General features: G+C 34.3%; 1 protein-coding gene across 1 annotated transcript; it reads right to left on the bottom strand.

The window, feature by feature from the left end:
* Window positions 1-4,738: 4,738 nt before the first annotated feature.
* Window positions 4,739-7,356, bottom strand: LOC149555112 (uncharacterized). The gene is made up of 2 exons (XM_089829122.1): window positions 6,967-7,356; window positions 4,739-6,852 (listed from the first exon to the last, which is right to left on the bottom strand). Exon 2 carries the CDS (start codon window positions 6,826-6,828, stop codon window positions 5,290-5,292), a length of 1,539 nt encoding a protein of 512 aa, XP_089685248.1. The 5' UTR covers window positions 6,829-6,852; window positions 6,967-7,356; the 3' UTR covers window positions 4,739-5,289.
* Between the last annotated feature and the right edge of the window lie 5,553 nt (window positions 7,357-12,909).

The following is a 12,909-nucleotide window of genomic DNA, read 5'->3' as shown; positions in this document are numbered from 1 at the left end:
TGGATTTTAAGTCAGCTAACTAGCAAACTTATATATCACTGAATTTGTGTCATATTGAGTATGCCAAAAATTCACAAAAGAGAGTCACCATGGAGTTTAATACAATGCCTCCAAACATTGATGGAACTAAGAATAACACCCAAGTTCTAAATGAATGGATTTTATGTCAGCTAACTAGCAAACTTCTATATCATTGAATTTGTGTCCCATTGAGTGTGCCAAAAATTCACAGAAGTTTGCATCCATGCTTGAGACTTCATCCCCAAACAATCTTGTGAAACATAGAAACAACCTCCTAATATGGGACTTGCACTTTGAGGTTGAATCTTCAAAGAAGGTCGACTTTCTTACAATTAGAATGCACCGAACATACTGCTTTTTAGGAAAAATGAGAAGGAATGTTGAAAAGTAAATGTAGAAAGGAAAATATGGTGATACACCATATTGAAACTTGGTTACTCTCTCTGCCTATTAATACACTAACATCAATAAAGCCCCAAACATACATATTTCCTAATCTTATTCCATCTCAAAGACATACATGAAACTTACAACTTGACAGATGTTGCAAGGTTTAAACATTCACAAGACAATAGCTACCAATAGATTAACACAACATATAAACTAAGGACAAAGAAAAGAAGCACCCAACACAAGGCAATTAGAATATGGACAAAATAGTTGAATGTAGAAAAAGGTCAAAAATAAAACTTCATTAATGCATGGTAAAACAAGAAATTACAGTCGCTAATCATAAGTTGGTGCAAAGAACCAAAGAATAATCCAAAACTTATGCACAGTATGACCTTTATAGAGTTCAAACATAACTAAGATTTACATGAAATTCAAACCCCAACCACAGTGGAATTAGATTGCAAAAGGAAGAATTAAATGAAAACCAGATAAAAAATCAAATCTGATCACTAAATGAAACTTGATTCATGAAGTGATATAAAGGCCAAAATGAGTGAATCCAACAAATGAAAGAGACAAAATTATCCATATAAATCAATAAAGAGGCACGTGGATGCACTAGAGTTGTGTCCAAAGAGCCAAAGAAGTCACTCAGCTGTAGTTTCTTGAGGGGTACATGAAGACAAGGATCATATTGTGTTTTGAGAACAAAAAGGACCATATGGTCTACTTGTAATGATGATCATTCATGTTGACTTCAAAAGAAATTGTTTGTGCCTTTATATTATTGGTTGGTTTTTCGCTAATAGCCGTAGTCCAATTGTTCAATGCTGGTCACATTTGCGTTACTACAGTCCACTATAGACTAAAAAGTAGGCTCAAGACAAGCATTAGATAAAAGGAAACAATCATGAACCTTTTACTCAACAAACTAACATAGAAAGCAATTATTGGGAAATGTGGTATATGAATGCTTATAATTTGGCTGAGCAGAGGTGTTGGCTTATAGCCATTTAACTAAATGCCATAGCTCAGTCAGAGTCTCTCATTTTGAAATGGGCCTGGATGATGAGGAGCAAACACTATCTCAATAACTACATGCCAGATGCTGCGGAGTATATTTTCAAGGGATGTTTTATATCCTTAATGATATAATTTACTTCTCAGCCATGTGTTCGACCTAATAATTGTGGAAGCCATTAGATAAATAACTTTTACAGATCACAATTAAGATGGTTATTCTCAAAATAATTCAAAAGGGACCTACTGTCCTTACATACCTGTGCCTATCCAGCAACGGAAAACGTTTTCCTTATAGTGCTTTTTTGACAACTTTTCAAAAAATAATCAAGTATCTCCTTCGTATGGTTGAAATTTCTCATGCCTGCATAGCCGCTGCCTCCTTACGTCACCTCAATTTAAACAAATGTGTGGATAATTCAGTTGTCTGTACACATAACTCATGTTTGGATGAAAACCAACTGCCCTTTGTATGTTAAAGTTTCTATGTAGAACGTCCTAACATTGTTATGTAAAGGTAGAAAAGGTGCATTAATCATGAAAGTGACCAAAGTTCAGATCACAACACTACAATAAGGTGGCCCATAACTAGGAGAGCATGTTCATGTGCAGTTACATAATCAGGACTGCGACATGTTCCTCCAAGAACTAGCCTAGGGCCTTTAATGTTCTGAGTTACCCTCAATACATATACATAGTGAAAACTGACAGCATGTATGTATGTATGTATATTAAGGAATGAGGAAACAGAAATGATTGACAGTCTGTCCACTTCCATACACTTGTAACCATCAACGGGAATGTAGAATTTGAAACTCAAAAGATAAATTTTGCTATGAACCAGCTTTTCAGAGAAAAAGGTCTGCATGAAAAAATTCAGCGCCTTGACAAACCAAGATACTAATTGTTATCCCAGATATCATTTCAAAACTTAGTTTTACAAAATAGTTGCTTGATTCTATATGTTGCTAGCTGTTGTCAGTAAAATCTATATTGTAGCCGATGGGTAGAATTGTATCCGAACGGGCACGTGACAGTTGAGTCACCCCTTCGGGAAAGTATATGTACACCGTCCAGAAGGGACTTTCAAAACATCATGAGCATCATTGTAATGAATCATATCGAATATTGTAGTATCTTCTGTATACATGCGAATAATAAAAGGAATACTTATGTGTTACACGTTCTTGTCTATTGTCTGAATGCATTAATAAACCGTTTACTCTATACGGTAAACACTAGCCAAGTCAAGCAAGCCTCCAATTAGCTGTTCCTACCAACAGATAAGAACCCTTAAGCAATAATGGAATCAGATAAGGTAAATATTTACTTAAAAATTTATTCTGTGCTGACGAGTCTTCTGCATAACTGCCATGCTAGGTGACTGCCAAAGAAATGTTTAACTAGCCTATCAAGCATTTATTCAACTCATCTGCTACCCACTTGGAATGGCAAATTTGATGTAGGAAATTGAGTTCAAATCAAACTATGAAACTTGTCTTTCAAAAGCCCCCCACATAAAAGTTCTGCCAAAAATTAGCTGTGGCTTGAAAAAACATTTTAAAAAGTAAATGATTGAAGAGACATCAAAAAGACAGCTGAATAAGTTCACAAATTTCTGGAATTTAGTCACCCCTAAAGAAAGTTCTGTAACGATTTTATACTTTCATGGAGCCTGGCAGTAATGTTTGGATCTCTATGTTTTAATCTCCTAGTGGACTGAAGAGGTTTTAATATGTTTATGAGACAGTAGACTAATTGTCAACCAAGTGGAATTGAATAAAAATAGATGTAAGATATATTCAACTATCCTTTTCCCCGAATCCATGGCAAAAATTAAATTGGATGTGTTGTTGAATATTCTACCAAACTTACAAAGATTATTCAAAAGTATTTCGACCATAAAAGGCTTTTTTCCTGTCCCAAGAGTTTTGTTCAAGTCATCAATCCAAAAGTCACGTTTAGTAAAAGTCAGATTTTATTCTTTGATGAATTTGTGTACTCAAGCGAAAAAAACGTGATGTGGTAAATTACTTTCCAACCTTCATCTCCTCACTTTCCTTGAAAGAGGACCTCGTTTTCATCATGATTTGCCAAAAACATGCAGCAACAATGTAAATTTCAAAAATAAATTGTAATTAACATCTCCTTCATAAAATCAAGTGTGATAAGAGTTTTAAAGTACAAAGATCTTTCAATTTCCATTAGTACAAAGAATTAACCACTAAACATGTTACAATTTTCACTAACAAACACAAATGCTATCTTTAACCTTCATATACATCCTTGTGTCCGTTCACATCTTGCAACAAACTGGAAAAATAATACAACACAAATAAGAAAGGCATCGCAAAGTATCCCATCTCCTATCTTTTCAAAATTAGCAATACCAGTACCAGTACCAGTCTCTGGCATCTCTAAGTACCCCCCTCCCTCTGACTATGGGTACACACATTAGGTGGGTTTTTATACGATCACTAGGAGGTATGTGCAACTGTAAAGGAACAAACCTGGGGAGTCTACAAGTACCAAGTTTCCAGGCAACTGGAGAACAAAGACATGCAAATTTCTTACAGGTCAAGAACACCAAGCAAAATAATTGCACAGTGCTGTCAATAACACCAGACATGACTTCAAAATGTACAAGTCCTACAGGAAAACTTTACAGAACATGACACAAGGGAAGCCATATAATGACTAACGAAACAAGGAAGCCCACTCTAGTGATAACAAGTAAGTTACAAAATGGCACCTCTCTTCCAGTCCATCGACATATCATTTGTTTTTCTATAATGTAAATCCTTACAACACAAGGAATGTAATGTTTTATATTGTGATAGTGCTATCAGAATTTAACTGTGAGTTTGAATTTAAAAATTAGAGAGTTAAATCCTGATAGCAATATCACAATTTGACTTGTTGAGAAAAATATCTCCTACTTATACCAGTAAAATTGGCTAAATTGAAATTTTTTTGTTCATAGAATTGATATATAATTAACATGCACCGAAAATAGACACATATATAGTCACTTTAAGGTAAAGTTTCAAATAGTAACACGTGTATTTTGAAGATGGCACCAAATGCAATCTACAAGATCACATGAAATATTAAGAAGTCATGAGCTAAAAAACACATCACGGATGGGACAGACGGAGAAAATTTCTCTCTAGTTCTTTTAAGGTACACAGACAATTGTCATCCAGCAGTTCCTTTTAGTTATACTACTGCGACTAACCTAGCCTGCTGAATATAGTCGTCAGCCACAATGTATATCTTGTGCATGATAATAAAGGCCTTGCTATTAATATAGACAGTTGACTTCATTGCCTGAGAATCAAATTTTACATAATTTGAAATGCCTCAAATCAAAGTGCAATAATATAAGTCAACAAAAGCCTGGCATCCAATATCTGAATGAATGTGCAGTAATTTAAAATGGTTCATATAATTGTCAAATTCCAAGTTTGACAACCATACCCACAAACAAGGTGAAGATTTTCTTTAAAAATCAATGTCCATTACCTCTGCACTGGCATTTCAGATGTTCAATACATATAGCACCAAGTGAGCATTATAAGAAAGATTGCTGGAAACATGCATGCCTGAAAATGCTTGAGACACAGAATCCATCTAGAAGATTTTGGCATAGTGAATTTCAATTGTGATCAATAGCAGGCATGCTTCAAATAATATCTGAGTTTGTTCATTTCCTGAATGCTTTGCTTTGCTTTACTATAATCATTTCAAATAATATACCAATAAGCCTGTCAAAACAATTGCAGCAAACTGGAAATGACAAAACACCGACAGCTATGACCTATAAACTTCATATGTTCAGTTCATATTTTTGTCCTACGAAAGACTTCCATTAGGTGATGCCATACCAGAGTCAGAATTTGTAGACTGGATCACATTGCGTTGCTTTTTCTGTTCTTCATAATCAGCATCATCAGTAGGTAGTTCATATCGACATATTGGGCATGAATTTCTAGAACTTAACCATGGAATGATGCAGTCACCGTGATAGAGATGCTGGCATGGTAATTGTTTCCCTGTCTCCCTTAAAGGAATCATATCCTTACAGATTGCACACAATGCAGCCCCACTGTCTATTTCCTCTTGGCATATTTCAACTGAAGGCAGACCCTCAATCGCAGATTTCGCGGCTGGGGGGGCACCTCTGTGAGTGTTATCATTTTCAGCAAAATTCTGAAGAAGAATTTCATAGCCGGCATCATCAACATAATCTGCTGGATTACCCACATACGTATCCTCTTCAGGAAGACTCAATCTCAATTCAATACTATTGTTCTCCAGACCTTGCATTATGTCATGCCAATCAATACTTCTTCCAGATGTTTCAAGTGTTGCCCCACGAGATAATGAGGTCCAATCCCTTATGCGCAGTCTCAAAACATCCCTCCTTGGATTTGGCCTCCTTTGTCGCTCCACCCCAGCCCCATTAATTTCCCCAGAGCTCAAAACAGCCCCTACATCGACAGTATCTTCTTCACCTTGTCCTTCTGCGTTGTCCCCTTCACCAACCTCTTCCCATGCATCGTTTTCCTCTTCATCTTCCTCATCCCCATCATCATCATCCTCATCATCGTCATCGTACCCAAATGAATCCCACATATCCAATTCAATATTCAAAACATTGTCATCATCCTCTTCGTTACCCTCTTCCAGAAAGTCACTGGCTTCGATAACTTCATTGTTTCCATTTTCTGACGCATCAGCATGAACTAAATTAGCCTGATTATCATCAAATTCAATTTGTGGGTGTCCCAAATTTGAGTGATTATCATCAGATTCAGATTGTGGGATTCCCAAATTTGTCAGATTATCGACAAATGCGGCTTGTGAAAAACTAAAATTTGGCTGATTATCACCAAATGCGATTAGTGCTTGGTTCAAGCTTGACTCGTTATCAATGGATGCATCTTGTGTATGCCCCAAATTTGGCTGACTGATCACAAGAGGCCCCTCCTGTGAATCCGGCTGATTTCCACCTTGGCTTCTTGTCCCCCCCAAGTTCCCATCCCTCGCGACTCGTGCTCGTTGGATCCTAGGGCTTGACTGAGTAAGCTCTGTCAACATTCTCAAAACCCTGAGTACGTTTCTCTGATAACTACTATCACCCCTCTCAAGCCTACCAGACCTCTGGCGCCTAGCCCTATTTGGAACAACTTCAGCAGTAGCTCTAGCCTCCACAAACCCACTGTGGCATTCACTGCAAAGAATCGGGGATCCCTCTTCATGGGGTTCGAGATTAACCATTTTATTGCATTGATAGCACCAATATGAATTACTTTCCCCATTATCTTCCTGGGCGGTTGGATTCTGGGCATCTGGAGCCTCGAATGTCTGGCTTGATTGTTGATCGGCCATTGTAGGGCAAGGTAATAAGAATTTCTAGTATGTGAATAAATGGGTTATTGAATGTATTGTATTTTGTCAAAACAGAGAGTTTTGAAGCAAGATTCAGTATGACAGATTAAAAGCATTTGATTAAGTTCAATTGCTTACCTCTAAAGCAACGAGAGATATCTTGATTAGGCGTTCTCACCGGCCACTGTTGTCCTGGACTTCCTTCACCAGCAGCGCACACAAGATGGATCGACGAATGAGATTCCTTCGGTTGTAATTATAGTGAGAAGACCCTGAAGCCCATTTTTCAACATCTGACAAATAATCAATTGTTTTCATTTTCTCGTCTCTCTTCATTATCTAACAAATATTCTATTGTTACTTCTCTTTCAAGGCTAGGATGCATTTGCATGTTTGACTAGATAACGGTAAAACTATGAAGAGAAGGGTGATTCACACGAAGTGGTACCGCTGCCTATCTTTTACGGGGGAAAATGCGACCAGAAAGGCTACAAATATGCCTCAGCAAGGTCGGGCACCTAGTGGAAGCCGGAGGAATGGATCCTAATATTCCAATCCTTGTATATTATATTTCATTTTGTGCTTTCGAAATGGGATTTGCTAATATTCCACTTCTTGTTTTATTTTATTTTATTTTAAATTAAAATGATAACTTCAATCACTAATGACTTTTTATAGTCGGTTTCTATTATGGGTGTGGTTTCTAAATAGAATTGGGTTTCTAAGTAGTGCCTCTAATTTTCTATAGGTGATTCTCTAAAAAGGACTTTAAGTTGAACCTTGATCTTCCAAAGTTAACTTCTAATATGGAGGCAGTTTTTAAATATAAATGAGTTTCTAACTAGCGACTCTTGGACTTCTATAGGTGGTTTTGAGTGTGTTCCCTTGTAATGAGTGTATATTGGTCTCATGATAATATTTAAACAAACAAGATATTTGCAATCAAAATGCAATTTTAAAGAAACCATCACAAGAAGTATGATATGACATTTGAATGGTCATATTATATTATATTTATCAGTCTTTTTTCATATATCATTTTGTTTTCCTTCCAAGTTGAAGGCATTTATAGCTATTACGTTTCAATCCAATTAACTCCTTACTATTCTTTTGGAAAGCACACATATTATTGTGATTATACCAGATTATGCATGATCCGTCTTATTTGATTTCTTGTGCCACTACTCTTACATGGTGATACCATTTGTGGTGCATATGATGATGTCTCATGATATTATATCTATGTCATTCTACATACTTACCCCATACATGGAAGTTCACGCTCTTATACACTCCAAATCTTACATGGCTTAGTTTTAGTATGAGCTTTGTCCCCACACTTGGGAGATAAAAATGGGTCAATGTTTAGTGTAATATACGTAAGTCTTTTGTGAAATTATCAATGCACTTACATTCTAGGGAGAGAATATTAGCACTTATGGTTGTTGCATTCTTCTCTTCTTCAATTTGAGAGGGACATGTATCCCATTTGTGACACTTTTATAGCTTTCATTTGATTTACTTAAAGCGATACCTATATGGATCCTACACAAAAATTGGTTAAAGCTTCATCAGTTCCACAACATGGTTAGTTAAATTTGTACAAAACCCTACACTACAATTATTAAAAGTGAAACTTTCATTTCTCCTACACTAAAATTTCTTGAAGCAAAAACTTCATAAGGCATATACTACAATTGGTTAAAGTGATACTTTCATGGGTCCTACACATATAATATTTTTGTTAAATCAATTTTTATACTTTTTGTTTCTTTTATGCTTACATATGGTACAATTTTTCTATCAATATTCTTGCAAGCATTACTAACATTTTAAGTCTATTTGTGTAGATTAAAAACACAACTCTACAAAAGCACACTTAAATCAAGATGCATAATTTAAATCATTTAGTCTCAAATCTATTTGTTATTTCACTTATCATATTTTTTCACTTTATCATGCATTATTCATGTAGTTCACATGCATGTCAAAGTAGAGAATAATATAAAGGATAAAGGTGCACACATTATCCTTATAAGCATATCTTACACTTACATTAACCTTGTCTTAAGTACAATATTATGGTACTTAAATGGAATTATTCCCCACATAAATTGATGTAGACTTAAAAATAATCCTCCATCAACATATACATCTCCAAATGGCATTGCCAAAATTTAGGTATACATCCATTCCTCTCGTCCAAATTGGACCATAGGAGTAATTATATCCATCAAACATTATCACATATATGAGCATTCTCTTCTTCTTCTTCACTTTTTCCTTCCAACATAACCCTTTATGGAAAATTAAATAGCTATCCACTATCATATACACCAACTATTTTGACAAGTGAATATTGAAAATGCAATATTCAATGTTCGTCCCTAGGACATTAGTACTTTAGGATCTATAATAATAAATATACTTCCTAAATTGTAGTATTAGGTAGTAATACTATGATTTATCAATCATTAATAGATAGGATAATTATATGATATTCCATCACCTTTTTTTGCATCTTCCACCTAATAAATTTGGCGATGAGGTTTGATTCAAACAATTTGAAGTTCTTGTATTAAAAAAATAGGGTACACTTCTATAAACCATTATACTTGAGAATACTCATGATGAAGAGCATCTCAAAAGGTATCTTAGAGCTTCCTATCTATCCCATGCAAGAGCTATGAGATGGTGGCTCTCAAATGAACCTAGCTAAAACAACCCTTGCAAGGTGCACCATAGAGTGAAAGATTCAAAGAGTAGAAGCAGGAATGCCAATATCCAAGAGTCAATGGTAGATGCAATGCAAATGCAAGCTATTCTAAATGAAATGCAAGAGCTAACAAAAAGGATTATAAGATCCTCCTAGTTATGCTATACAAGCTAAGCTATAGCATAAGGGAAACCTAAGCCAAAAAGTATGTCATAATGGAAGTAAAATGAAGACGAAGTTAAGAATACAAGAATGCTCCAAGTACTCCAAAAGCTATAGGAAGACATGTAGAATAACCTTAACATGAGAGACTAAGATATGAGAGAGTGAGGAGAGAGGCTCCTTTTAAACAAAAATGGACGGTAGAGATTAAGAGGCAAAATCAACAATGGAGAATGAGCCTTGAGTGATCCATGTGCACAAGAATCTCACCTAAGAAAGATCAACAGTTGACTTTAAGAGGAAAAATAAGTGTGAAGGAGAATTAAAGCTATTTTGAAAATAAAGATTTCTCTCACATAGAAAAGTGCCCCTCATGTGAGACAAAAAGTCTTTTATTTTTTTTTTTTAATAGGAATAATGTTTTTTATGTGCACACTTAGGATAAGTGGAACTTTGGGGATTTAATTTAATTTAAAGGGAGCAAGTTCTTTCAATTTAATAAAAGATTTAGGATAAAGTGGTAAAACCATAGGTTATAATCTAATAAATAACAAAGCAATGATTTGATCAAGAATAAGCAATGGATAAATTAAGCAAAAATGCTAGAAAGTGGTCTCACATTCTAAATGACCATTTTTGGGTGATTACAGTTTCAATATCAATATTACTATATAAAATCTCAAAAGAGACTTCTTGATCTACAATGCTTTATCTAGCAACTAAGACATGTCCAAGAAAATAGAATTTGGCTCAAAATTAAAGATTCAACTTAAATCTTCCTATATAAATTCCTAAATGCACTTCTTAATTTTTATCTAACACTTATATATAGGTCTAAGAAAATATGATTTGCAAATAGATTTGAACAAAAATGTAGATGAAATAACATTTTAAACACTAAGAATATAAGGATTGAATCATTTATATAGTTAGAACAACAATTTAATATTAATGTACCATCCTAAATTGTAAGCACATATACTTAGATTCTTAGTTGGAACCCATTGTAGTGCTCTCAAGATTTTATGCTTGTTATGTTTGATCCATCCCCAAATCCACTTTTCATTTTAGCATCTTCTCTACAATCCTAAGCTCCAAGCCAAATTTTGAGGCATTAGGAATATGTCAATCCATTTAGCCTATTCTCTAAATTTTGTCCCAAAATTTAAATTGGGAGCTCGTCTAAATGGTTAAGAGGGATTCTAAAACCATCAACTACCTTCATTTTTTGAACTCTGAAATGCTCTTGTTAGGTATATAAGTTGCATATCACTCCTTATTTGGACATAAGACAAGAACAATTTAAGCTCTCACCTACAATCTCCCATCTTAGATATTCTCAATAGAATTTCAAGAATCCAAGGTATCTTTTGAAGGCAATCTTCTCTATTGTAACAAGCATTTTCTCCCTCATTAAGGCCAAGTAGAGGATACCTCAATTAAGCAAGAAGGCCCTTATTTCAAATACGTAAATATCAATGTGAATATAATTATTCTCACAGAAATAGTAATCAACCATAACAACGTTAGACATTTTAAGGATTATTTGTAGGTCTATGCATTTTTGAAAGAATACTTAATTCTTCTCTACATTTTAAGATCTAACAACAACATTCAAAAGAACAAAAAGCATCTTCTTAATCATTATAACATTGAATCCATTTGTGAAGGTATAAAATATTTATATTTCAAATCCATCCTCTACTTTATAATAGCATGCTTTCCTTTCATGCATATTTCATTTCAATTTCAAAGTTTATTCGTCAACTTTCTACATGAAATTTCTTCTCTTTTTTGTGTGTAGTTTTAAGTAGCACCAATTTTGGGATCAAATTTGGAAAGTTAAGGACCTTGGTGATAGTTTTTGATTAGAAATATTTAGAAGTATGTGGAACAGATCAACTAAGTCAATCTAGTCCCTATAGATCCTTTCAAGATTGATTTTGTAGGTTAGTTGCAGCCTTTGAGATTTGTTTTTTGTTAAATAATTGATCTTCCTACTCTATGTTGGTCTGTGGATTTTGAAAATCATATTTTCCTCCTTTATAGCCTTCTACCTTTCATCATCCACTCACATTTTCCTAATCAACCCTCAATTATAACAAAGGAACATTTCATAGTATTAGTACTTTAAGCTCTTTTGAGCCTAGTGGTTCATATTCCTTCTAATGTAACCAAGGTTGGTTTGGTGTCATATTAGGGAACCACACTAGAAAGAACTTTTAACATACCAAACCAAATTATTTTAAGTTAAATTTTGGTGAGCCTCACATATGATATTTCTATTATAATTTGGCATTTAGATCTAATGTGTGCATTGTGTCAATCAATCTTTCTATCATTGCTACCTCTAAGTTCACTTATGTTAAATTTTAGTGAACCTACCATATAATATTTTCATTCTAATTTGGTGTCTAGATCTAGAGTTTATATGCATTGGATTATTCATTTTATGCATATATCTATCTAGGTTTGCTCATTAATTTTATAGTTATATGTGTTATTCGTTTGCACTCATTTTTTACTACATATATGTTGCATAAACTTAATGAGTGCATGTATTTTTATTTCAATTTTTTTTACTTTTCAAAATTATTTAGACATATTTTTCTTTATGTTGGTATAATTAAATATTCACTAATTATACTTTACTTAAGCTTACCTAGGATAATGCATTGCATGGTAGTTTGTCGTTGAGACACCTAAGAGTTTGTACCTCAATTAAGCACATGGTATAGGAGAATTCCACTCTAGGTGCTGATAGTTGTTATCTCAATCCACCTTTAGTGCACATACGACATTATAATCCTCATCATTGCACATACTTCATTATATAATGGAGGATGATCCAACTTTGATGGACATGTGATTCTACCTTGTGTAGGTGATAGTTTATCTTCTCCTTGTCATTGTATATTATCACCATTCCTATATAAGGAGGCCTTCCATTGGACTCAATCAATATAATATCCATGTAACACATTTTTGTTTATTATCAATAATACCTTCCTTGTATCTTGATGTAATTGTCTTGTCAATACCTTGTGAATATTATCTTGGTCTTTTGTTTGATCTTGGGGGTGTTATAGAGTCACCTAAGACTCTAACATGGTACTATAGCTTCCAAGGTGCAAAGAACTCTTCTCAAGAATATCAATCACAGATTGATTCATTTATGGGTGCAAAATTTGATAATTTAGGCA

Source organism: Cupressus sempervirens, chromosome 5 (assembly GCF_028749045.1).
Source record: "Cupressus sempervirens isolate cs-2001-9-10 chromosome 5, ASM2874904v1, whole genome shotgun sequence".
Taxonomy (NCBI): Eukaryota; Viridiplantae; Streptophyta; class Pinopsida; order Cupressales; family Cupressaceae; genus Cupressus; species Cupressus sempervirens.
Note: the sequence above shows the minus strand (reverse complement) of the source record. Positions and strands in the feature narration are given on the sequence as shown.

Coding starts and splice junctions, on each gene's coding strand:
- LOC149555112 (XM_089829122.1), bottom strand. CDS start 6,828: ATGGCCGATCAACAATCAAGCCAGACATTCGAGGCTCCAGATGCCCAG.